Source organism: Coccomyxa subellipsoidea (genome assembly GCF_000258705.1).
Source record: "Coccomyxa subellipsoidea C-169, whole genome shotgun sequence".
NCBI classification, from domain to species: domain Eukaryota; kingdom Viridiplantae; phylum Chlorophyta; class Trebouxiophyceae; family Coccomyxaceae; genus Coccomyxa; species Coccomyxa subellipsoidea.
Window position 1 is genome coordinate 2,349,620 of NW_005178042.1, and position 23,577 is coordinate 2,373,196.

General features: G+C 53.8%; 4 protein-coding genes across 4 annotated transcripts; 2 read left to right on the forward strand and 2 right to left on the reverse strand.

Annotated features, from left to right (window-relative positions):
• Positions 1 to 826: 826 nt before the first annotated feature.
• Positions 827 to 13,430, forward strand: COCSUDRAFT_39137 (hypothetical protein; the record flags this gene model as incomplete). Its single annotated transcript, XM_005651966.1, has 26 exons — positions 827 to 946; positions 1,285 to 1,403; positions 1,591 to 1,757; positions 1,841 to 1,902; positions 3,100 to 3,201; positions 3,391 to 3,594; positions 3,788 to 3,865; positions 3,977 to 4,061; positions 4,374 to 4,507; positions 4,829 to 4,921; positions 5,221 to 5,324; positions 5,733 to 5,847; positions 6,143 to 6,326; positions 6,618 to 6,691; positions 6,803 to 6,876; positions 6,990 to 7,107; positions 7,352 to 7,489; positions 7,751 to 7,849; positions 8,190 to 8,369; positions 8,615 to 8,714; positions 8,896 to 9,317; positions 9,502 to 9,642; positions 11,363 to 11,472; positions 11,606 to 11,758; positions 12,075 to 12,268; positions 12,595 to 13,430. The coding sequence occupies 26 exons, from the start codon at positions 827 to 829 to the stop codon at positions 13,428 to 13,430; spliced, it is 4,206 nt and encodes a 1,401-aa protein (XP_005652023.1).
• Positions 13,431 to 14,415: 985 nt separating this feature from the next.
• On the reverse strand, positions 14,416 to 18,434 carry COCSUDRAFT_64251 (hypothetical protein). The gene is made up of 9 exons (XM_005651967.1): positions 17,914 to 18,434; positions 17,632 to 17,791; positions 17,086 to 17,527; positions 16,654 to 16,863; positions 16,143 to 16,416; positions 15,742 to 15,933; positions 15,586 to 15,639; positions 15,250 to 15,453; positions 14,416 to 15,074 (listed from the first exon to the last, which is right to left on the reverse strand). Exons 1-9 carry the CDS (start codon positions 17,999 to 18,001, stop codon positions 14,968 to 14,970), a joined length of 1,731 nt encoding a protein of 576 aa, XP_005652024.1. The 5' UTR covers positions 18,002 to 18,434; the 3' UTR covers positions 14,416 to 14,967.
• Positions 18,435 to 19,250: 816 nt separating this feature from the next.
• Positions 19,251 to 21,102, forward strand: COCSUDRAFT_55490 (Ribokinase-like protein; the record flags this gene model as incomplete). Its single annotated transcript, XM_005651968.1, has 7 exons — positions 19,251 to 19,305; positions 19,395 to 19,492; positions 19,596 to 19,715; positions 19,850 to 19,990; positions 20,234 to 20,404; positions 20,577 to 20,714; positions 20,845 to 21,102. The coding sequence occupies 7 exons, from the start codon at positions 19,251 to 19,253 to the stop codon at positions 21,100 to 21,102; spliced, it is 981 nt and encodes a 326-aa protein (XP_005652025.1).
• A 249-nt stretch (positions 21,103 to 21,351) lies between these two features.
• COCSUDRAFT_21422 (methionine-R-sulfoxide reductase) lies at positions 21,352 to 23,148 on the reverse strand. The gene is made up of 7 exons (XM_005651969.1): positions 22,924 to 23,148; positions 22,691 to 22,846; positions 22,522 to 22,576; positions 22,314 to 22,416; positions 22,165 to 22,220; positions 21,912 to 22,054; positions 21,352 to 21,792 (listed from the first exon to the last, which is right to left on the reverse strand). Exons 2-7 carry the CDS (start codon positions 22,805 to 22,807, stop codon positions 21,604 to 21,606), a joined length of 663 nt encoding a protein of 220 aa, XP_005652026.1. The 5' UTR covers positions 22,808 to 22,846; positions 22,924 to 23,148; the 3' UTR covers positions 21,352 to 21,603.
• Positions 23,149 to 23,577: the final 429 nt, after the last annotated feature.

Below are 23,577 nucleotides of genomic sequence, written 5' to 3' on the forward strand. Positions count from 1 at the left end.
TCCCTGAAATGTCAGCGTTGACGCCCACTGATACAATTTGGTGCCAAAAGTCCCGACATCAACATCCCTGCGAACATTTATTTCTTGGACCTGGGCATCCCGCATGAGAGAAGTGCGAAAATTCCATAAGCATGCTGGCACCATTTTGCAATGACAACAATAGCCATAGAAGCTGTAGGGTTTTACTTTGGTAATTTAGCAGTTGCAAGTTGCAGATGATTTCTTTCAGCCGAGTGAACCAGCACTGATCGAGACGGTGCGCTCCTTAGCCGGGAACATCTAAGCTGCTGGGATCCTTTTTGTGCAGTGAAACCAAATACATTGGTCTTTCCATTTCGTGGACGCATGAAATGGACATTCAAATGAGCACAGGGCTGCTCAAAGGATGTTGATGGAGCGTCGTGCTGAACACCAATGAGCGATCTGCTTCCCAAAGCAAACATTGTACAATGATATTTCCACAAGGCAAAGCAATATCAACCCTGTGCTCCCGTAGAAGTGGTAAGGAGGAACAGATCGTTATGTGTGTTGGCCTGTTCAAACCTACTCATCACCGACCCTGTTTCGGAAGGGTGAGTAAGAACCCTAAGCCGGTCTCGTGAATTGTTGCGCGTCTGAGATCATCAATATTTACATACAGAACAGGGCAATCACATGCTTCATGTAAGTTTTTAAAGACAATTTGTCAGAGATTCGTTAGCATTCAATTTAGAGACGCACTCCGTTCGGTTTTTGGTTGCTTGTCAGCACCCAATTCTTCTTCTTCAGTTCATCTTAAATAAAATCGTTGGTCAAGTACACAGTAAAGTGCTACAGAGTATATCACATGGCCGATCAAGCTCTTCCAGAGAACGTTAGTACAGAAGACCTGGTCGAGCTGCTCATTGATGGAGCACGCTATGACGACGCAGACGATGTGCAGACAGCGCTTGATGCACGAGCTGACGTGAATGGTACAGATTATAGCGGCAGGACAGGTGGCCATGCACAGCAATCAGCATTTTTCTTGAGTTTCTTTATTGATGGAATGTTGCGGCTCTAGGAAATGACCTGTCAAAGCAAGCGACTTGGTTTGTGCCAGTGCTCCCTGACTTCCTAGTTATTGCCTGCAGCATTGCACATGGCAAGCGGTAATGGGCATGCCTCAATTGCCACCACACTGATAAATGCTGGTGCGGTGAGTGACATGTTCACCTGTCAACTCAGCTGATAAGGTCTGATGCTCAAGTACGCCTCTCCACTATAAACCAGTGGGGTTTTCATTTGCAATTGTCTTTTGCGTAGGATGTTGGTGCCAAGAATGAGGAGGGAAACACACCACTCCACTATGCATGCCTCAATGGCCACGTCGACATCGTGAGGCTCCTTATGCTCCATGGCGCCAGTGCATCTGAGCTAAATCGGTGAGCCTGTTCACCAAGTGCACGGGCAATCAAGCCAGTGCCCAGCAAAGCTTGAGCTCAGGACCCCGTGAATAAGTGTGCAGCAACCTCACCCTCCGGCAGGATCAGCATATACTGGTAGTACAGTGCTCACAATGTGGTAATAAAGTAAGTATTAAGATCTCCAATCCAGCAACCTGTGGTGCAGACATTCTCGGACGCCGGTGGATGAGGCGCTTGGGCGGCCCTTCCAAGACAGCGTGGTGGATGTGATAAACTCCTTCTTCAAGCAGCCCCTTGTGGAGGTGGAGCAGATGCAGGAGGAAGATGCTGAGGACGATGCAGAGGCCTCGGACCAAGAAATGAACGCTGAGAGTGAGCAGTGATCCTGTTGGCCAGGCAACAGATGCCAGAATTTGTAGATGCAGATACCCAGGAGAGATGTGTGTGATCAGCAGGGCAGAGACCTCGGCCCAAGCTGGTGGCCCCGGCAATCAGAAGCACGCATGTCACCGTGACGGTGATGATGGAAGGTTCAACCTGACACATTACGATCAGTCACACGGTGTCATGTTACACAAGGCCCAGGCCCTGCCAAGCCCTGGCCCAGTGGGCCAGACTGGCTTGCAGGCACTTGGTGCGTGGAAGAGACCATTTGAGGTTGCCAGCCCACTGAGAGCCGCAGGACTCCTCAGAGCCTTCTTGAGCAATTGAACTTCGAGGCTGATCATGCATGCCCAATTCAATTGCACCTTGTCAGTGTCCAACAAACTCAAAGTTGGCCAATTGTAACAAATAATGTGCAAGCAAAGACACAGCGCGCGGAAGGGGCGCATGCATGCCGGCCATGTTGGTGATCATCATGACCATCTCCTGCCAAACACTCACGACGCTCAAAGTCGTACAGTGTCGCCTTAAATGATTGACTCAATCCTGCAAAGCCAGACACTCAGTAATCTCCACGTGAGCATAATCCCATGATGATGTCACCGAAGTCCCGTTGAGGCAAGTCCTCGCTACAAGCCGTTGCTAGATCTGCAGATGGGGTCCTCCGATCGCTCCCAAATCCTGTTCTTCCTGTCGAGCATAAGGCAGATGTTCAGGATGAAGCCCCTAGGAGTCGTGCAGAGGACGGCACGCTTGCCGTCAACGTGACTGGCGCTTTGAACCCTTACCGAAGAGTTACTGCTGCGGAGCTCGCCGCACACATTGTCCTAGGATGGATTCGTCCGTCAAAAAGAAGGTTCAAAAGGTAGGGGTTTTGGCCAACCGAGTACTCTGCAGATATTGGTAGAACGAAAGCGGCTGGAGGCAGATTATTGACGGTGTAACCTTGAGAGGTTGAGTCTGCTGCAGTACTGCTTCTCTACAAGCTATAAACCTGACATTTGATATATGTGGTGCTTTAAGCTCCCATTCTAGCTGTATACACCCCAGTGTCCTGTGCAAGTTGGGCAACATCTGATCTGGTGCACATTTCTTACTTTAGCTTGCGATTTCCCTTGACTCCCTGGAGAATGGTCCTCGCAGCAAGCACACCAAATGGTTTCCTTTTACTATGGTTCTATAAAGGATCCCTCTTTCCCACGTGTCTTTTGGAAGCCCCTTGGCAGCAACAAAGGTGGAGGAGGAGTGGCACAGCACAGGTGCATTTCCCAAACTGACGCTGTTCCTGCTACAGCGATAACGAAAGCCACACCATTTGCTGGCTATGCAGGTGCTCAAGAAGGTAATGCAGCATGAGATCGCTGAGTCCTTCTTCAATGAGCCAGTGGACGCTGAAGGCCTGGGTATCCCAGAGTATCGAGAAATCATCAGAGTGCGGCTCAGATCTGCCTGTGCACAAGCCTGTTTCACTGATCCACGCTCAACCCCTTCCATATTTTGGCTCCGGGGAGCCTTTGCAGAGCCCAGGCCAGCCTCTTAGTGGGAAAAGCCATGCTCTCACCACGTGACATGTTAGATTGGGAGAGCACGTTGCAAGGTGAGAAACTTTGTGCGTGTGCAGACGCCGATGGATCTGGGGATGATAGCGCGGCGGCTGGAAAATGGCTTGTATGTGAGCGCGGCAGCGGTGGCAGAGGATGTGCGGCTGGTGTGGCGCAACTGCCGCACCTTCAACGAGCCCGGCAGCGATGTGTCCAAGAGCTGCGACGAGCTCGCCGGGTTCTTTGACCAGCTGTGGAAGCAGGCCAAGCTCGAAAAGGCTGCGGTGCGAGCCACATTCACTTCCGAGGAAATGTTCCCTTCTCCTGTTGGAGGAGAGGGTTGCATTTCACTTGCATGGAAGCACAGAATGACGTAGAGCCCAGGCGTTGTTGCTGGGTCTTGCGGGACTTCCTGTGTAATACTGCATGGTCCCTGTTAATATAAACATGTTTCTCATGGACATGCCGCATGTGCAGGGTCCCAACTCTCCTGGAGACAGCGAGGGCGCTGCTGCGCTGAGCCACCCAGCGGCCTGGATGCCCTTGGATGCACAGGTACCTCAAAACCCACCTTCTCTGTCAATTAGATGTTTTGCTGCCAACCAGTGGCAGGCCTTGCTTGTTGACTGGTGGCATCAGGGGCTGAATAATGAAGTGCCATGTCAGGCGGAGGCCTCGGGAAGGAGACCTGGGGGCGGGGCGAATGGGCTAACGGGCAAGGGCAGGAAAATGGTGGCCCTCAATATAGCTGGTGAGGGCACAGCCTGTCCCAACTTAAAAAATCCGCACACCACTAAAGATGTTGCTGGCAAAATAATTGTCTGCATGGTAGTTTCAGAGTTTGGATTGAAGTAGGCAGCCTGCCTTTTATGGTCATGTCTGGAATAAAGTCTTAGCGTAAGGACAAGGGGACTTGCGCCTTCCAAGAAAAATGGAGAGGGGTGCCCGAAAGATGTTCAAGGGGAGCGCTGTAGTAATCTGGAGATTGCAGTGCGGTGTTGCTTGTCATCTCATGGGCAGGGATCTATGGGTCAAGAAAGTAAACTTTCACCTGCCGGCGCAGGGGACATGAATTTACCAGGGCCGTCGGGGCTGCAAGGGGCGCGGTCAGGGATGGGCGGGCCCCCCTCTTATGGCCTGCCGCAGCTGGACGTCTCCGCCCTGCGTCAGGGCCACCCTCTGCAGCGCTGCCTCAATGTGATCAATTATGTCATGCAGCACCCTTCGGCCGCGCCATTCTGCAGCCAGGCACGGCGCCCCAACACCCCTGCGTTTGCGCTCTGCAGAAATCTCCTTGTACTTACTGCAGAGCTGCCTGCGCGCTGAGGCTCCTTGCCCTGTTGAAGATTGATGGCTGAGCTCTGACCACAGCCTCTTCAGGAAGCTTACTTCGACAACGTCATAGACAACTGTTTCTGACTCAGGCAGGTTGGGGTTCTGGATCTGGTGCTGCAGACAACTGCTGTGCACAAGGTTCACAGAGAATATGGGCCTGACTTGGCGGCTGGTGTCTTGCAGGACGCCGGGTTCCTTCCGTACTACCATCTGACAGGAGAGCAGCCTGTGGATCTGACCACCATCAGGGAACGTCTGATACCGGGTACCACACAGGTACTGCAGCCTCCAGCAAGCCCTTACCTTGCACCAATTTTTTGAATGCCCTGCTTTGGGAATGATTACCGCACTGATTACTGTATACCCCGCATCCAAAATACTGTGGTCAATATTTGGAAGTAGATTTTAGGGGCCATCCTGCCATGGAACTCACTTGGGATATGGTCCTTGTATGGGGGACATGAAGCTCGTTAAGAGCTTCATGTGACTGGTCTGGGTTTATGCATCATGACAGGCGGCAGGCACATGTCATATTTACATTAGTCAGCACTGAGTGTAGCTGTGTCTCATGGCAGGGGTGGGGCACGATCCACTACAAGTCGACAACGGACGTGCTGCAGGATGTGCGGCGGGTTTGGAACGGCTACAGATCCTCCTATGAACCCACCGATCCTGTTGTGTACGCCCCTTCTCCCACATGCTTTTTCAGCGCACGCCCCTGCAATATTGAGACGCAATCGCCTGCCTTGACTGTAGCAAGATCTGCATCTTGACAATCTCATCACGTCCCTTTGATCCAACAGGGCTGTGTGCTTCAATGCATGCCCACAACAAGAGGATGGCATCAAGCTGCTCAGAGCAGAACAATGACATATGCTATCAGCTGCTGAACTCCCGTCTGTGTGTGTCCAGCACACAAATCGTCTTAACTCTCTTAGCAGGGCTTACAGTTTATATGAATGTGGGGAGACCTGTGAGCCAAGCATTTGCGGTGCTTTCAGCAGCAACTCCACAGGGTTGACAGGCGGAAGGGAGCATGCGATTGCAGATGTCCAGCTTTGAAGGGGGCTGCGGTGCATGCATGCAGGCCTGCATGCGACATTGTGGAGCGCGCATTCAGCTACGCATGGACGCAGGCGGGCCTCAGCCTGGACGTGCCCCCATCTCAGGGACCCCCCGACCAGCGCACTCAGCAGCGCAGGGTCAGCCCCTCCCTGCGCTTAGATCAGTGCAATGGATATCTTAGTACGTAATGGAGAGAAGAAGCATTGAGATTTTGCACAAATCATGGGGTCAAAAGCCTCATTTTTAGCACATCACGCGCCAATACCAGCGGCACGGGAAACACAAGCTTGGATTTGGGTAATTGAGAGGATTTGCATGGTGTCCTGGAGCACTTGGTCTGGAATGGGGTGGTTTGTGCATTGTTTCTCAATGGATTAACAAAGGTGCCTTCAGTGCCATCTGAAACCTGCTTGTTCTGTTGCCTGCGCACAGATGCAGATACAGATGCAGCAGCGGAGGGTGCAGCAGTACAGCTCGGAGGAAGACAGCCCGCGCGCTGCGGCCGCCGCCCGGAGAGCGGCCGCGCCGTCGCCGCCGCCGGTGATCCGCCAGAGGAGTGACGGCAAACCCGAGCGCCAGGCAGCCAAGCGCTTCAAGTCGGCCGTGCAACTCCACGGTGAGGGCTCGATCCAATGAATGAAAACGGTTGTTAAAAAAGTTACAAAGATTTAAACGTATGGCCCCTTGCGCTGCCGATTAGAAACGGTCACAATTTTCCTCACGGGAGCCCATTCTGAATATGACTTTCCTCTGAATGTACCCCAGCACTCCTGCATGTGCATGCATGCGCTGAATTTTTGAATTCACAGCGGTGCGTGCACGAGGGCGAGTCATATCGTTGAGTGGAGAGGCATGACTTTCCAAATCTGTGACTGCGGGACTGAGCTGGGTGGCATGTGGGGTGTAGCGGATTCCGCGAGCGAAGGCACGCCCGAGATCAGCGAGAGCTCAGACAGTGAAGTGCAGAAGTGGAGACCTCAGGTAAGAGTCTGTCCTGCAAGATTATAGCATTCATAATTTTGAGAATACAATCATTCCTGCTGCAATGCTTTCTTGGGGGCGCAGAGCTGACAGATTTCCTGTGCTTTGCAGTCCACCCCAGGCAGATGCGATGTATGCAAGAGGGCCAAGAAGGGGCGATGCGGAACAGAGACAGCACCCGCCAGGTCAGCACACATCCCTTTGCACGCCCGCTTGAAACGTGGATCACCTCCGGTTACCAATATAGTCATCACTTTGGCTTGAACATTTGCTGAAGATGGCGCTTGTGTATGCGCAGGTGTGAGCGCAGACCGGAGAACAGCACAAAGGGCGGCGGGGGTCACAAGGGCGGCCAGGCAGGCGGCGCCAAACCCTCTCTCAAGAGGAAGAACAGCTGGGAGGTGGATGACGTGCAGGTGCATCTTGAGACCTTAGTGCAGCTGTGTTTCTTGCCAAATGGCGTAATGCCCACAACAACTTCTGCATTTTGATGTGACAAGCTGTTGGCAGAGCCCTAGACATGCATGGTATTAGCTTGCCCATGCCACGCAGAGGCACAACTCAAGCAGACCACTGAACGGGGGAGGAAGGTGTCACTGAGTAAGTGCTGAGACATTATGGTATTGTGGCATCAATTGACGCGTGTTCCCTCTGTTGCAGCAGAAGCAGAAGCAGCCGGCGCCGGAAGCAGTGGCGCGGGCGTCAGTGGCAGCCCAGCGCCTGGCGGCGGTCATGGAGCAACAGCAGCAGCAGCAGCAACAACAACAACAGCAGAAGCCTCGCGGCTCAAGCAGACTGGTAGGCTCCTCCTTGCACCAGGCACTCCTTAACACAGATACCCGCTTGTTGGACTCTGTGTCCGGACCAAGGCATGCCCAAGCTGCTGCACATTGTGAGTCCCTTTAGAGCGCCTCTTGAGCGCACATTGTTCCAGCTTCTGAGCTGGACAGCATGGGGCAGGATGTGCATTTCACTGTGTATCACGGGTATGCCGAGTGAGTCTGATGTCATATTTTTAATGGTTGGGACGGGTGGTACTGAGCTGGCGGTGTGCTGCAGGAGTACATCCAGGACGAGCAGGAGAGGCGGGTTCTGCTGGAGTGGGCGCAGCTGCTGCGTGCACGCCAAGAAGCTGCCCAAGCCATCGAGCTTGCAAACGTGCGCACTGCACCAGCTGCTCTGCATACTTCCAATCAAAGAAAGAGCTGGACCCAGAATCGGACATGCCAGTGGTGTTTGACGTCTGTTTTACCGGTGCCCTGCCTTGCTCTCCCCAACAGTGCCTGATGGACTTGCGCCATTCGAGGTTTGGAGCGTCAGGGCGCGGTCCCTTCTATTCGAATCAAACAGCTTCAGCTCAATGGTAAATTGTCCACTGGGAGGGATCGTCCCACAGCAGGATTCGCAATGCCAAGGCGGCCCCATGCTAGCATTGGCATGAGTTTGCCTGTGGAGAGTGGTGCGCTGAATTTGGCTGTGCTTTTTTGCGGGGCCGCAGAAGGCGGTGGCGCAGGTGGCGGCTGCGGAGGCGGCGCTGCGGAGCGCGGTTGCGTACGAGGACGCGGTGGCGGCCAACGAGGCGGCCAAGCCGCGCACCGAGCCGTGGCCGCCCGACGCGCGCCTCGCACCCCCCGGCTACTCCTCCCCCAACCCCCTTGTGCAGCACTCGCGGCCCCAGGTCCCCTACCCCACCCCCCGCATCATAGTCTTCACCCCGCCTTGCTCTCTTGCATGGCCATCCCCTGGTGCACCACTTTGGTTCCTAGATGTTGCCCCAAGTATCAGCGTAGAGATGGCACATCTGATACTGCCTGTTTTCCAGTGTTAGGTCATGCCTGGCGTGATTTCATGGAGTCTGGATGCTTTCTTTGCTGTAGAGCTCCAAAAGAAGTTTTGTTTTGATGCCGTATTGTATATGTGCAGGTTCTGCCTCCGGACATTGCATCAGCAGGCAACTTCTGGTTCGGCCAAATGCCGGGCGCCGACCAGTCCCTCGACCGCAACAGACCCACCAACCCAGCAGGTCAGACTTCACCAGACAATCGTGCCTAAGCCCACTTTCATTTTCTCTGTGGTGGACCAGGAAAATACAAATGACTCTCGCAAGCTGCAGCGTGTGTGCTCAATACCCTTAGTATGCATATGCAGCATCATGGACATCTTTACATTTGATGTGCGACATTAGAAGAGAGTATGGCCCGCAGGCTCATCGGCGATGGCGTCAGCAGCGATCGGGCTGCAGCAGCGGCTGGCGCAGTTCCAGCAGCAGCAGCAGCAGCAGATGGCGCGGCAGCAGCAGCACAAGCAGCAGGCCGGCCAGCAGCCGCACCCCCCGCTGCCCTCTGTCACCCTGCCGCAACCCGGCACGCAGCCCTTCCCGCCCTACATGTACCGGCCGCAGCAGGAGGCTCAGCCGTCAACTCCCAGCACATCGCAGCCACCGCCCTCCCAGGGGATGAGCGCGGCGGGGCCCCCCTACAGCAGCGGGCAGCCCGGGCAGCCGGGGCTGCCCGGCGTGGGCAGCCCACGCGTGCCCAAGGCCGGGCAGGTCTCCTGGGGCGATGCGCAGGCGGGCGCGCAGGGCCTGCCTGGCGGCAATCCGGTGTCTGCGGGAGCACTGCAGCAGGTGCAGACACCTGCACTTTCCTGCAGTGCAGAGTGTTCACCTGCTCTGGTGATGACAGCGTATGCCTTCAGTCCTTCACTATTGATCAGTGTTGATGAATTCATGAAGAGCAAGGCCACCTCTGCATACCTTCAGGGTTGGTTGGCGGGCAGCAGTGATGATGTGGGTGGCTTGTGGAATGCAGGCGTTCAGCGGATTTGAGGGCAGCATGCGCCTGCCAAGCAGCGGGCCGGCGGCAGCGCTGCCCCCTCCTGGGCAGGCTCTGCCAGGGTCAGCCGCCAACACAAGCATGATGGACATCGGCAAGGGCCTGCACCAGACAGCCGTGCCCCAATTTGGCGCCAACATCTTTGACTACTGACCACCTCCTCTGCAAAGCCATCAAATCTTTCTGGCATGGCCAGAGGGCATCACTTCGTACACTGCCCAGCAATTGTCTTGAATGTGACCCAGATTGGTCTGGCTTTTGTCTGGTTAAGCACTTTTATCGTGGTATGACTCGATCAAATCTTCAACTGGCGAGTGCGTATTCTAAAATTTTGAAAACGAACTGTTCAGGGGCATGTGATTAGACTCTATGGCTGACTCAGGACCTAAGTACTTTCCCGGAAGTGCAGATTGTATACCTTTTTTCTATCTATTTTGCTCAAGCTACAGCATTGCAGCCTGGTGCGTGGTGCAGCCTGTTCTTCTTGACTCGTGACTTCAAGGTGCAATGGTCTGCATGCCTACCTACCTGATACACAAAGCAATGCAGATGAGTGAAGCCAGCTGCAGGGGGTGTGTGGACATTGCAGTTCGTTATGGAACATATCAACTTTTCTTGATGCTTTCTGATGCAGATTGTATTTGATGCTGATGCTGGTATGCACACCTGCGAGATTTTCTCTTTGCATCTTGGTGGATACAAGTAATTCCTGTGCTCTTGGAATGGGGTTTGACATCGATGATACATGAGAATTCCACAGACTATTTTACTCTTGAGAGGTTTGGCTGTGCTATATATAAGCATGGTAGCTGGTGAGCAGCCAGGTAATTTGCTGTGGGAAAGAGCTCAGCCACACTGGTGTACTGGTGTGCTTCTTGAAGTTCATCATTGAATGATCATCAGACCGCGGCTGATATTGGTATACCGCCCTTATCATAAGTTATGTGGTACCAGTTGTTCCACTGAAAGGATGGACCGTAAATACCTTTGGCCTTCTAGCAAGTTGTTATCTTGCATATATCACGCATGAGCATGGTGCTGCAACTTGCAAGGGGTCCTACTTGAGCCTCTCAATCCCTTTGGAGAGGACTGCCCAATTGGAATGACCCGAACGGCCCATTGGGCCCGACCTGCTGAGCACCCGCGTTGATCCGCGTCAGCACGTCGAAAATTTGCTTTTGATTCGATCCCGCTATTGTCGTATTCATCTGCTCGTTGCAGGCGACATTCTGTCACAGACGACAAGAGCGTTTTAGTTGCGCAAGTCATCTGTGAATTGGTCGCTCTTTTTGTCGAGCTGCGGTGGAAGTGAACAGGCCACCGGAAGGCCCTGATCAGCAAAAACACGGTGGAGAAGGGCAGTGCTCCCCTTTCAATCCATATTGGCCATCAATCATAGAAATATTACTCTCTGGCATAGGAGCCAGTAGAGGGGCGATCTGTCTGTTCGTTGGTGTACCTTAACCCTGGGAGGAGCTTTGCCCATGAATATTAAGACTAGTCATCTCAATGCTAGGCCGAGCAATCTTGGCCTTCTGAGGTGTCCAGCCAACGCCTTTCGACCAGCATTCAGAGCTGATGCGAGAAAGGTACGTGGCCAAGGGCTTCAAGGAAAAGTTGGATTGGACACCTATCATACTGACGTTGTCAGTGCAATGTTTGCTTCCATGCTAATCACACTGCCATCGAATTACAGAACTGCTGCTTAGATCTCGAGAATGATACTTTCATCCAATGTCGAGGGTCCCTTTTAGCGGGTTTGGGACTTTCGAGCTGCACGCTCCACTGCACAGAATAGCCTCAAGGCGTGAAACTTAATCGGCGTATTACCTTGCAGGCACCCAGCATAGTTTGCAGCAGCAGCCTGGACCCCTGGAAAACTTTGGGCGTGTCGTACGATGCGGACGAGAAGCAGATCAAGAAGGCTTACAGGAAGCTGGCCCTCGAGTACGTCGCTGCACTCCTGTGCAGCTCCTTTCAAGCCTTGACTGATGATGCAATCTTGCTGTTTCTTGGGTAATTGCCCCTTCTTAGGCCTAGCGACTGCAACCAGCCTGACTGTTTGCATTTGCATATGCAGCAACCACCCCGACCTGCGAGGCTCCGAGGCAGCAGCGCGGTTTGTGAAGATCCAAGAGGCGTATGAGGTGGTGACAGGGAAGCGCAGGGGCACCACTTCCGAAACTGCCCCGCGCTCCTCCACCGCTGCTGGCACCTGGGACTTCCACGACTGGTAACTGCCTTGGCCATGCTTCAGCCTGGACACAAAACTCGCGGCAGGCTTATTTCTTTCTTGCATGCTCATGGCGCTGCAGATTCTGAGCATAACTTACCACCCAGGGCTTCTGACTGCATGCAAAGGCACCAGCTTGAAAGAGCAGTGGCCTATTTCTGAGTGTGCAAGGGCTGACACTTGGGGCGACCATGCCATGCTAGAGCCCTGACACGTACTCGCATCAGCTTCCTTGTGAGTTCCTCCTGCATGCAAAAGAGTGGCTGGCTATTGAATTTTGCAGGGGCTGACAGCTAGGGGCTTGTTGCGCGTGCAGGTACTGGAAGTTCACGGCGGGCAAGAGGTGGGATCAGCAACGCAAGAAGGCACCACACTCGCCAACGGCCGAGGCGGCGCGGCCGCGGCCGTTGGGCGCGCCCGAAGAAGCCCTCCGCGCACAGTTGGCCGGCCTCCGCCGCAAGGCCGCCTTCCGCTCACGCAGCAGCCCCCCAACCCCCACCCACCAGCAAGGTAAATAGAAAGTGGGGACTGCCTACACGGATCAGAATCATGCACTCCTGTCACAGTTCAGGGCAGCTGCAAAATACACAGCACACAACACACACCAGCCAGGTGCTGGCAGCGGTCACAGCAAGGCCTCTGTTCGTGCGTGCATGGGGTGCCAGCGACGCTTCCAGTGCGTTGGCACTCTGCACTTGAGTTGATGTAGGAAGGTGTATCCTGATGCAAGCCCTTTGCAAATGCAGTGGTGGATGCAACCGCGTACACCGGTTACAATGCGTGTGTTGGAGAGTCCAGCACGGCCAGGATGACATCAATTTGTGCGGGATGTGCAGGGTCGGCTGCCGCTACAGGGAAGCAGCAGGCGACTTCTTGCGAGGGCTTTGCAGCCGAAAAACACCAAGCTGCTGCCGAGCCGGCTTCAGCAGGCTTCAAGAGCAGCACCAAGGAGGCTGATGGGGTCCATGTTGGCCACGATACTTTCGCTGAGTCGCAGCTCGCAGGTCTCAAAAGGCGTGCCAGAAACCGCCAATATCAGCAACAGGCGGCTCCTCCCCCAAGCCACAGCACAGCATCCGAGACGCTCCACAACACAATGAACGCAGCCGCAGAGATGCAGAAGCCGCAAACCAGCGCGCACGCCGAAGATCAGGACCTGGAGAGCATGGCTGCAGCTGGCACAATGTATGAGATGAAGGCAACTGCACCTGCGTTGGCAATGGAGGATGCGGCGGCTGCTGACGGGGAGCCAGCGTGGCGCGAGCAGCTGAGGTGCGCGCGCGACTTCATGGCAGAGGTGCAGCTGCGCACGACGTCCAGCAACATCGTGGCCGCCACATTCACCGGCCTGCGCGCCCGTTTGGCGCCCACCATCGCTGAGCTGGCGCACCGCACCGCCGCCGTCGCCAGCGCCGGTCCCATCAACACTTCAGGAGCCGAAGGAACGCCCCTTGCTACCGGGGAACGCGCGCATGCATTCGGCCGGAGCGCATTGGAGGCCGGTGCCGCCTCCGGGGAGGAGGCTCGCAGAGTCCTCGGCGCGAGCGGTGCCGGGTTTGCGGGGGAGAAGGAGAGCTGTGGGCAGCAGGGGCCTGCCCAGCTTGGGCAGCAGCTGGCTTCGCAGCTGGCAGGCCTGAAGCGGCGCGCAGCCATCCGGCAGTACCCAGCTTGATGCGCACTGCTGACAACGGAATGTAGTGTAGAAGCGAGTGATAGCCGGCCTAGAGCACGTGCAGCAAAAGGAAATCGGCAGCAAAATTATTATTGTCAGCACCACGTGGAGCTAAAAGGCAAGCAAGGATGCAACAGTACAGAAAAACGACCTGATTCGGTTCCTAAGAGGTGTATTTTATGAGGATGTTGGCCCTGGTATGCCATTGAAATGCATGGAGGACTAGCGGAGTAGCAAGGCATGCCGCACCGGTCGTTTCTTTTCGGTGGGAGATTTTTGTCGGTTGGAGGGGTCCTAGAGAGAGATGCAGAACTGGCCGTAGACACAATGTGCAGGCTTCTTGAGAGATAAGAGAGCAAGAGAATTTTTGGTACGGATGGTGTTGTATATCAGCGAACGTATTGATAGATGTTTTGCTGGCAATGTATAACAGACAGTACTTGCCGATACTGGCTGATGCTCCTTGACTGATATTGGGCTCTTGTGCTCACAAATGGCTCCTGTTGCGTAAAATTATTCTTGCATGCCGTTATATCGCGTGTGTGATCTGCTTTGGCAATGCAGACAGACAGAGATGTTAGACATGTTGTTACCTTACTGCTGACGTCTGTAGATCATGTATTCAGCAATGGTTGCCATAAGAATAGTTGCTGCTCAGTGGGTCTGGACTGCAGCTCATTGATTGGTCGATGCGTTTACATGTACTACCGTATACCTATGCTGTGCCAAAGCATGCCCAGACACTTGGATTGCATGCCTAGGGATGAAGTCCATATTCACATGCATGCAATTGCAAGATCAGTGTAATCTGAAACAAGTGCGGCAATCTGTGTGATCATTAGTGCTCCTGGGCCGGGATCCCGGAGATGTTTTGTTTTGTCAATGCACTCCTGTTTAATTCGCACAGGGAGGCAGCCCTTACTCCCCATTATGGCGCTTGCACTATCTGTCATGTACTCATCCTCTCCTTATTTTGTATAGTATCAACATTGTTGTTTCATTCTTGCCTTGTCAACACGCATATGTTATAGTATCAGTCCTCAGCACCTCATGCCCATTGATGTAATCCTGCCCACGACGTTCCAACCCATCTGTGCACTAATCATATCTGTACCCTGCAGCTGACTCTGTACAACAATGACAACGTGGACACTGAATGCCATCTTTTGTACATCTTGCAATCAAGCTAGCGCTGCATACCAACGATAAGTTGCTGGAAACCTTGCTTCCTGCAATTCAACAGGACACCATCACTATATATGAAAAGCTGCCATGGGATCAATATTATCGTGCCTCGACAACAGCAAGCCTGGGTTCTTGCGCATTCTTAAGGAGTACATGTCTATCTCCTCGCTCAGATATCAACAGCTCAATACCAGCATCTCTGGTAGCACTCAGATCTGAGATTTATTAGATCTAGATGTGCTGTTACGGTGCATGACTGCTTGACTCTGTACAAGGAGCCAGATGCGTGGTTGTCTTGGGAGCAGGCTACTTCATACAGCTCCTGCTGAACTGTACACTGTGTGGCATTCCCTCATGATCTCCAGCCTTTATTGACTTGCTGGAGGCGCGCCAGGGCCTCCTGCTGCAGCCTGGCCTTCATGTCTGGTCCATTCATGGGCCTGGAGCCTGCCACAGCGCCTGCAATGGGGACAAACACATTCCCTTCAGCCCTTGAAAGGACAAGTCAGTTTGTGCAGAGCATGTGTGCTATTTGCGCTTACATGCGTGTCACATGAGGGCCATCCACTGTTTCAAGACCTGCACAATGGGATTCCATCATTGCGTATATTATGCTGCAGGGCCGGGGTGTTACCTGTTGGGCCCCTAAAGCCAGGGGTTAGTGGGCTTCCCATGGGGTGCAGCCCCACCCCATTGTGCAGAGCGCCCCGGGGCATTGATGGCATTGGCGATGCATTCACCCCCGGCATGGCGCTCGGGTGCGCATGCATGGCCCCCCCTCCTGGCTGCTGCCATGCCAGCTGTGCACCTGAAGCCTGTCCACCCCAGCTGCCTGGCACTGCAAGCACCATGCGCTCAGATTTATAGCCTCCAACTTTTGATCTCGCCCAGCGCATGCTTCCAGTATATCACGTTCTGCGCAACGTTGCGGTCTTTTCACAGAAATGGAAACGTGTCCTGCGTAACTCACCTGATGTCATGGTTGGCCTGCCTGCACCCAGCAGCCCAGCACCTGGGAGCATCCCTGCGCACACAGAGACCCTCCATTCTGTATGCAAGCAAGGATGAATCAAGAGCCAATGAACTCCACTGTGCAGGCGTAGATTAATTAACACTCAGCAATTACCTGTGCTAGTGGCTGGAAAGACCCCAGGAGCAACGCCGGGCGCATAGCCCATGCTCGGGCCGTGCAGTGTCGACTGGTAGAGGCCGTTGACGGGAAGCTTGCTGGGCCCCGCAGGAACAGATCCGTAGCGCGCCAGCTTGGCGTCCAGCAGGGCAAGGCTGTCTGACCTGGCGGGGGCCGACGTAGCCCCGCCTACAGTGAACACATAGAAGTATCAAGATGACATCCTTGGCATGCTCTTGCTGGCTGTCACCCATTCCGTTGTTTCAGGACATCAATCTCTGCTGGTGATCTGAGAAGCGCTGCGAGGAAAGTGGCCAGGGTAGCTGTGTCGAGGCTTTGCTTAATAAGAGAGTCTCAGCCCCAAGCAGTGCCCACAATGCTAAAGATAAATACGTTACCTGATGTCGGCGGCGTTGCCTGCTGGAACTGCGCCAGCTTGGCGTCCAGCGCCGCCAGCCTGGCAGCGTCGGGGACTGCCCCGGGCGCCGCTGACGCCGCGGCCACACTGCTGCCCGGGGCAGGCAGGCTGGGCAGCCCCGAGCTGCTGGCGGCACAGGAGCTGGCGGCCGGCATCGCCTGCATGAAGCTCGCGTTGGCCGCGGCAAACTTGACAGTCAGCGCGTCCGACAAGCTCGGCGCCGCTGCCGGGACCACGTGCGGCGCCACCCCGGCCTGCACCATCACATGGGACAGCAACTCAATACTCACGCAGATCTCTTTGCTTGAGTTTCCGACCCACCGGGTCGCGCTTGGGCACGGATGTGTTTGCACGTCTTGCGAACACTTTAATCCTCCGCCTGAGGAATGTCTGCTTCAGCATGCATGCAGATCGTAGCCCATGTAGTGGACACCAAGTGAGCGATGTGCGCTGTGATGGGTGCATGTGGGCTGGTGCAAGTGTGAGAGCACCTGCGCAAGGCGCGAGTTGATGGCATCGATCTTGGCGAGCGCGGCGGCCTGCGCCTGCTGCTCGGTGGCGGCCTGCGCGGGCGACTGCGCGGGCTCCGCCGCCGCCACCCGGCTCTGCAGCTCCGCGTTGGCGCCCTCTATCTTGGCCGAGATGCTGTCCAGGATCCCTGCGTTGCGCGTCTCGCTCCACTGCGCCAGGTCCTGGCTGACCTGCACTCACATGTCATCTGTTCAGGTACAGCCCCCTTGATTACATTCTTGCATGCACACCAGCTAATGAAGCCTCTGCCAAGCCTATGTAGAAGGAATAACTCTAGCGTACACTGATCAATCAATTGCACGAACAAAAAACATAAAGCAAGCAGCTTGGTTGGTCTGTGTGACGTCCCCGAGTCGAAGGCAATTGCTCTTAGAATGAGATACGGGCCTCACTTCCTGCTCCAGGTTGGTCATCAGGGATGCCACATTGCCAGCAGGTGCTGCGCTGCTCACTGCCAGCTGCTCGGCCGGGCCCTGCTCAGTCTGCTGCCGTTTGGGCTGGCTCCCGGGCAATTCAGGGGGCGCCTCGGCCCGCCTCTTCCTGGTCCCATCCACTGCCTCGCTGCCTCCCTGGGGTGAGGCATGCTGCGGTCCAGGCACGCCCTCTGAGCCAGGCCCATGGCTAGTGCTCCTGTCCCTCTCCAAGCTTTCATACACGGGCCCATGGCTAGTGATACCACTGTGTGCATATGGCTCCAGCTGCTGTGGGTGCTGACGTGTTAGGGCTGACAGGGCTGGCAAGGGTGCACCAAGGTCCCTGCAGCTGGCAGCACTGCTCACGCCCAGGTAGGCTGCCTCCACAAGCTTTGCTGCCAACATATCTCTCTGCTGCGCGCTGCGCATAAGCACGGCAGTAGTAAAGAAGCTCGTGTGCAACGCACTTGTAGACATCATGTGCTGTGCAATTGGGTTCTTTAGAGGGCGTGCGTCTAGGCATACCTGTGTATGGGCAGCACATGCAGCCCCAGCTCCATGCACTGTGCGAGGGCCTGCTGCGCTGTGCTCTGTATCTTCCTAAATTGGTCGCTTGCCAAAAAGGATCTGTCATCAAGAGCATGCTGCTCTGCAGAACCTCCATTGGTAACGAGGCTGATTGTGCCTGTAGCGAGAAATAAATGGTGTCTGGCAGAGTCGATATCGTAGATTCCTGCCAATAAGACAATAAACCCGGGTCTTGGAAACAAAAAAACTGGGCCTTGGGAGTGCAAGCAGAGCGCGCACCCATGCCGTTCGCCTCATTAGTTGCAGGCAAGCTCCCTAATGGAGCCAGAGCATGAGTTGATGCGCCAGAGCCGGGTGGACTGGCCATATCAAGGGCGCAGACCCTGGCAAGGTCAGCTCGATGCCTACTTATGGAGCCAGAAGAGAGTCAATCTATGCCGACCTTGTCAACCATGTGCGTTCATTTTTCAGGTGTATAGGCCCTTATATGACCGTCCAAAACATCTACCAGAGCTAGTAATACTCCGCGACCAGTGTTTATGAAGGGTACCGTGATGGTCGCCGGGATACTCGGTGTTCCTATCCGGATCAGGCCAAAGAGTGGCAATGATGCTGCATAATCAAATCTTTCGACTTAAGGAAGCTTGCGTATCTCTGGTTCCCATGCATCAAAGCATCAAAGGTGGAAAACTTCACAGTGGTCTTCCACCGTTTTGTGGATTGGAAAGTCCTGTACGCCTGAAATCACACAGATTGGCAATCGAAAACAAATTTGATGTCTTGAAAGTCTTAGAGTCTAGGTAGGAAGGGTATTATATCCGAACACAACCGGCGAACACAGTTCGAGGTTCTGGATGAACTTTATAAGTATCGCCAGATAGATATCGCTCATTTTCATTTTCAAATTCGGAGGGGGTTTCGCCGAACATTCGCCGGGAGAGACAGATTCCAAGAATGTCATTCACAATTTCCTTAATGTTCATCGTACCTACCGTGTATTGAAGGCATTGAAAGAGATCAGAGTATTGTGATTGGCAAGTGCATGCTACTGGGCGCATTTCTACCATATTAGTCGGCATATACGGCGCTCCTACATGCTCAAGCAGTGCTTTCCTAGCGTTGCTTTCAGGACGAGATTGCTGCTGACGACCCCATCGAAAGCACAGGTATCACATCGTTTATGACACTATTATGTTGCTTTTGATTTACTGGCCATGTGGCTTGCATACACGAGTGCTTTTTGGACGCATGGATGTGCCAGGATTTGGCTGATACATTGATGCTCGCCTCCTGGCAAAATGCACAACCCCTTCCTGCACTGCCCGCCAAACTTAGACCCTGAATTTGGATGCATGCACGCTGAGTCTTGGACAGTGTGCAGGTGCAAACAATCTGTTTGCAACTGAGTAGGCGCGAAATAATACTCAGCTGCTCTGCCGGCCTGAACACCAGATCTGGACAAACAGGTGAGATAGTAAAGACATGCGCGTGTGGTTCCTGATCATCCATGCCATGTTCGATATGTCATTTGATGGGTCCGGCAGTGCTCTTTTGCTGGGGCAACACGAAGGCAAGTGTTGGGCACTGCAGGGAAAGTGGATATGTCAAAAGGGAGCATGACACCAGAGCAGTTGAAAGCAGCAGTTGCAGACATCGTGCCATCTCTGTCAGGTAGGTTGTTGCCTCCATGCATTCCAATCACTCCCAGATCCGTTCAGCAAGAATAGCTGTGGTTGAAGTTTATGCTGTCGTGTGTGCAGCTGACAAGTCCAAGGGTCAGGCTGGCAAGATCGCCACGATAGGCGGCTGCCGTGAGTACACTGGAGCCCCCTTCTTTGCATCGTATTCTGCCCTGAAGGTAGACCACTGCTACTGAAACAACACTGCCATCATGTCAACCCACAGGCTGACAGATTGCATTCATGACAAAGCATACATCCTGGTAATATTGTGTTTGCCAGGTGGGCTCAGACCTATCACATGTGTTTTGCACGGAAGGGGCAGCGACGGTCATCAAGTCTTACAGCCCAGAGCTGATCGTTCACCCGTACCTCGCAGACTCCCACGATCTTCCGCAGGAGGTGACTTCCTTACCAAGCACCAGCTCCTCCTCCCCGTGTAGCTCCACTAGCAACAAGATCCTCATCTTTGTGCAAGCATAGGCAAACACAAGCGCTGCAGACTGTGTCTTGAAAATATGGGGTATGCTGCGCAGGCAAGCAGCAGCGGACGGAAGAGGGAAGAAGCGGTGGATGAGGCGGTGGGCGCCATAGAGCACTGGCTGGAGCGGTTTGATGTGGTCGTTGTGGGGCCTGGCCTCGGCCGAGATGAGCTTGTCCATGACACAGTTGTCAAGGTGCTCTTCAACTCTCAACCCATGACATTGTTCCATGCTGTGACAGGCGCACGGTACGGCTTCACACTCTTGATGGGATCAGGATGTGCCTGTGCGCCTAAGCGCTCATGCCATAACCATGTGCCTAACCTTGTATACAGGGTGTGAGGGCACGCCGCTGTCTAACACACCCTTCTACGTGCACGTTCATGGCTTCATACTCAAGGGATTCCACCTGACATGAAGCACTGTCCCACGGCGCAGGTGTTTCAGCTGATGCGAGACAAGCAGCTGCCGATGGTGATTGACGCGGACGGCCTGTACATAGTCACCAAGAACCTGGGCCTGGTGAAGGGCTACCCCCACGCCATCCTCACCCCCAACAAGAACGAGTACCAGCGCCTGGCAGACGCCCTCGGCGTAGACACAGAACAGGTCAGCACATGCTGTGCCTGCAAGCTTTTAGAACAAAGGCACTTTCAAACCTGTACAACTGCGAAGCAAGCTCCCCTTCTGGCAAGGACTGTAGAGGAATTTCTGCAGATGGAAGGGAGGGTTGCGTGTATGGGCATGGCACGGGGTGAATGGGGGCTCGTCTGTTTGTCAGGAGGGGCACCTAGAGAAGATTGCCAGGGCACTGGAGGGGCCAACAGTGGTGCGAAAGGGCGCTGTGGATGAGATCTGCAATGGCACCAGCACGTTGCACTGCGATGCTGCTGGCTCCAAGCGACGCGCTGGCGGCCAGGTGGGACCCTCAACGTTCTCTCAGACCCGCTGTCCACTGCAGCAGGACTGTGTTACAAGGAGCAGAAGCCACAAGAGAAGCGTTGTGCTTGGGAAGGGGAGACTAACGGCGTGATGGATCTATTTTGCAGGGGGACGTGTTATCAGGGTCCATAGCAGCATTCATGTCATGGGCGGTCAACTACGGCGAGACACATGGGCTGATGGAGGCTGCAGACTATCCTGGGGGCTTGGCCCCGACTGTGCTGGCTGCCTACGGTGGCTGCCTGACAGCGAGGCATGCAGCAGCAGGGGCGTATGCAAAGAAGCGCCGGTCCATGGTGGCAGGGGATGTCATTGAGGAGCTGGGTGACACTGTGGATCGCCTGTTTGACCAAGGGAATGCCTAGGATGTGGTTGCTCCCCAAATAATTTAAAGAGATCATCGCAATGCCAGGCAGCAGCTGGTGCTCTGCTGCAACTCGCACAAGGTCTTCAAGATCATCTTAAATGCAGTTTAAGTTAAGATCAAAATGGGCATGGACCATGGCAAGCACGAAAGTGTTGTAAATTCTGGTAGTGTGCTACGTGCTTGGGGTGTTACGACAAAGCAGTGTGATTATTGTATGTGTCTTTCACAGTGTGTACCATTTGGCAGAACTTGGCAGCTGTCTTACATAAGGTTGATGATATATCTTTGCGCCCTAAACAACAATCGATCATGAGCACCAGGAACTTGTCCAAAAATTGGAGGCCATGGAATCACCGTTGAGGTGAAACATATGTGGCTTGCCAGTCAATGATGTTGACTGTACTGAGCACCACAGGTCAATGTAACGTCATGCAAAGATGTGAACGGTTCAGCACATGTCTACACAGCAGGAATTGTCCGATTTCACGCCCATATTTGTTCAAGATACTGGCTTGGACTCTGCTGGCATGTCCTCTCCCTTGGGAATGAACTTGAGAGCTCCAGCATTCATGCAGTATCTCTTTCCAGTCGGCCTTGGCCCGTCATTGAAGACATGCCCAAGATGTGCGCCTGACCTCGCATCGATCACTTCCGTCCGAGGCATGAAGGGAATTGAGGAGTCTTTCACCTGCACAAGCAGAATACATGGGGGTTCAATAGATTACCTAAACCCCTCGATCCAACGCTGGCACAACGGGGCAAGGCGCGCCCAGAAAATGGAAACGATTTTTTCCTTCAATCTCGCACCTCAATGACATGCTCAGGATCAATGGGAGCATAGAAGCTAGGCCATCCTGTGCCAGAGTCAAACTTGGTGTCTGATGAGAAGAGGGGCAGTCCGCCAATCGCTGAGACCCAAACTCCCTCCTTCTTGTTGTCATGGGAATAGCCTGCATGTGCAACATGAACTTGACATGCGCACCAGATCAGGTTCGAACATTCAGATGTCACTGCTGTAGGAACTTGTGGGTCGTTAATCAAAGGAGAGCAGAAGGATCACCATTGATGGTCTTGCCAGTAAAAGCTCGCTCTGTTCCAGCTTCCAATGCAATATATCTGCGCACACAATCACCTCAGAACCATCATGCACCTCTACTTTTGTGGCTCTAGGAAGCAACAGAGCATGTAACAGTGGAAGCCAGTTGTAACCTGGTGTTTGCATCGACCTTGGCTGCCTCCTCCTTGAGCTTTCCTTGCGTCAGCGGCGTGATGTCATACCCCAATTTTGACACTTTCCTTGGTACGCTGTCATCTGCGCAGACGAACTCATGGACAAACCTGCTGTGCATCTCAAGAAATGATATTTAGCAAAGTACGCCAGGGGCATCAATTGGTGGGAGCAGGATGTAGGGCGCACCAGGCGCAGGCTGCCAGCCGGATTTGCTAGCACTTGCCGTTATTCCCATTCTTGCCTGCATAACACACGCCTTGCTTTAGCCACAGCGCATGCAGTTACTTGAGATTTCAGTGGAAAGTACCTAAAACTTCTGCCCGAGCCAACCATCTGGAGCTGCACGAGAATTCACGTTTGGCTGATGATGCCAAGCCAAGTACAGTATAGACAAGGCCAACAGCAGGAGCACGACTGCTGGGGCAGCAAGACCCATTCTTCTCTGTCGTGCTTTTATCTTGCAAATGAGCATCAATGACCCGATTTTCAGGTTTCACCGGGCAAAGGTAGCCTGCACGGCCAGAGCTTACGTATCAAGAAGGGGACTTGGCTGGACAGTTACAATTCCACACAAAGAGCAAAGCTCACCTCGACTACGACGCCAGATGTGTTTGTACTAGGCCACCAAGCGGGTAATGAAAATTGCAAAGCACGTACAGGCAGAGTGCCGCTAGAGAACTTTCCAGAACTTCGATTTGTTGTGTTTCTAGCCAGAAACGGCCTCACGGATCGAGTTGGCGATAGCAAGGCGGACTTGTGCATACAATGAGACAAACCTGCTATTGTCATGATGCTTTAGTAGAGAGAAGAACAATTAGATCGAATTGATCTCGAGAAGCCCCACGTCTCATCTCGTGAGGCCGTGAGGAAGGCGGGCAGCTTCCAGCTTCCATCGACGTGGCAGCTGATGGGGGTCTTGCTGCCTGTTCATCTCTTCAATCCTTCCATGGCGTTTGATGAGATCATCAGTACTACCCTAGGAACACCAGAAGGGCAGCTGCTCTTGTGATATTCTTCTTGTGCTGGGGAGTTAGACCTTCCTCTGGATTGATCAAAGGTGTCAAATTTTGCTGCCTGTCTTGTTGTTGTGACGCAGGTATTTTAACCTAGCATTTGAACACATTCTTCAGTGCATTTTCTATTGGCTTGATTTATCGATCAATGAAAACAACAAGCAATCTGCACCTGAGGATGCTCTCCTTGGGTAGGTGATTGCAACATGTTCCAGGATCTGCCAGAAGA

What these genes read in the sequence shown, in the direction of transcription:
- COCSUDRAFT_64251 (XM_005651967.1), bottom strand. Translation starts at nt 18,001, where the DNA reads ATGGCCAGTCCACCCGGCTCTGGCGCATCAACTCATGCTCTGGCTCCA. An exon ending in GGCAACGCCGCCGACATCAG is followed by an intron (nt 15,934 to 16,142) that starts GTAACGTATTTA and finishes TGTTCACTGTAG; the next exon opens with GCGGGGCTACGTCGGCCCCC. An exon ending in TGGCTTTAGGGGCCCAACAG is followed by an intron (nt 15,075 to 15,249) that starts GTAACACCCCGG and finishes TCCCCATTGCAG; the next exon opens with GCGCTGTGGCAGGCTCCAGG.
- COCSUDRAFT_21422 (XM_005651969.1), bottom strand. Translation starts at nt 22,807, where the DNA reads ATGCTCATTTGCAAGATAAAAGCACGACAGAGAAGAATGGGTCTTGCT. An exon ending in CTTGGCATCATCAGCCAAAC is followed by an intron (nt 22,577 to 22,690) that starts GTGAATTCTCGT and finishes TGTGTTATGCAG; the next exon opens with GCAAGAATGGGAATAACGGC. An exon ending in AAGGTCGATGCAAACACCAG is followed by an intron (nt 22,221 to 22,313) that starts GTTACAACTGGC and finishes TTGTGTGCGCAG; the next exon opens with ATATATTGCATTGGAAGCTG.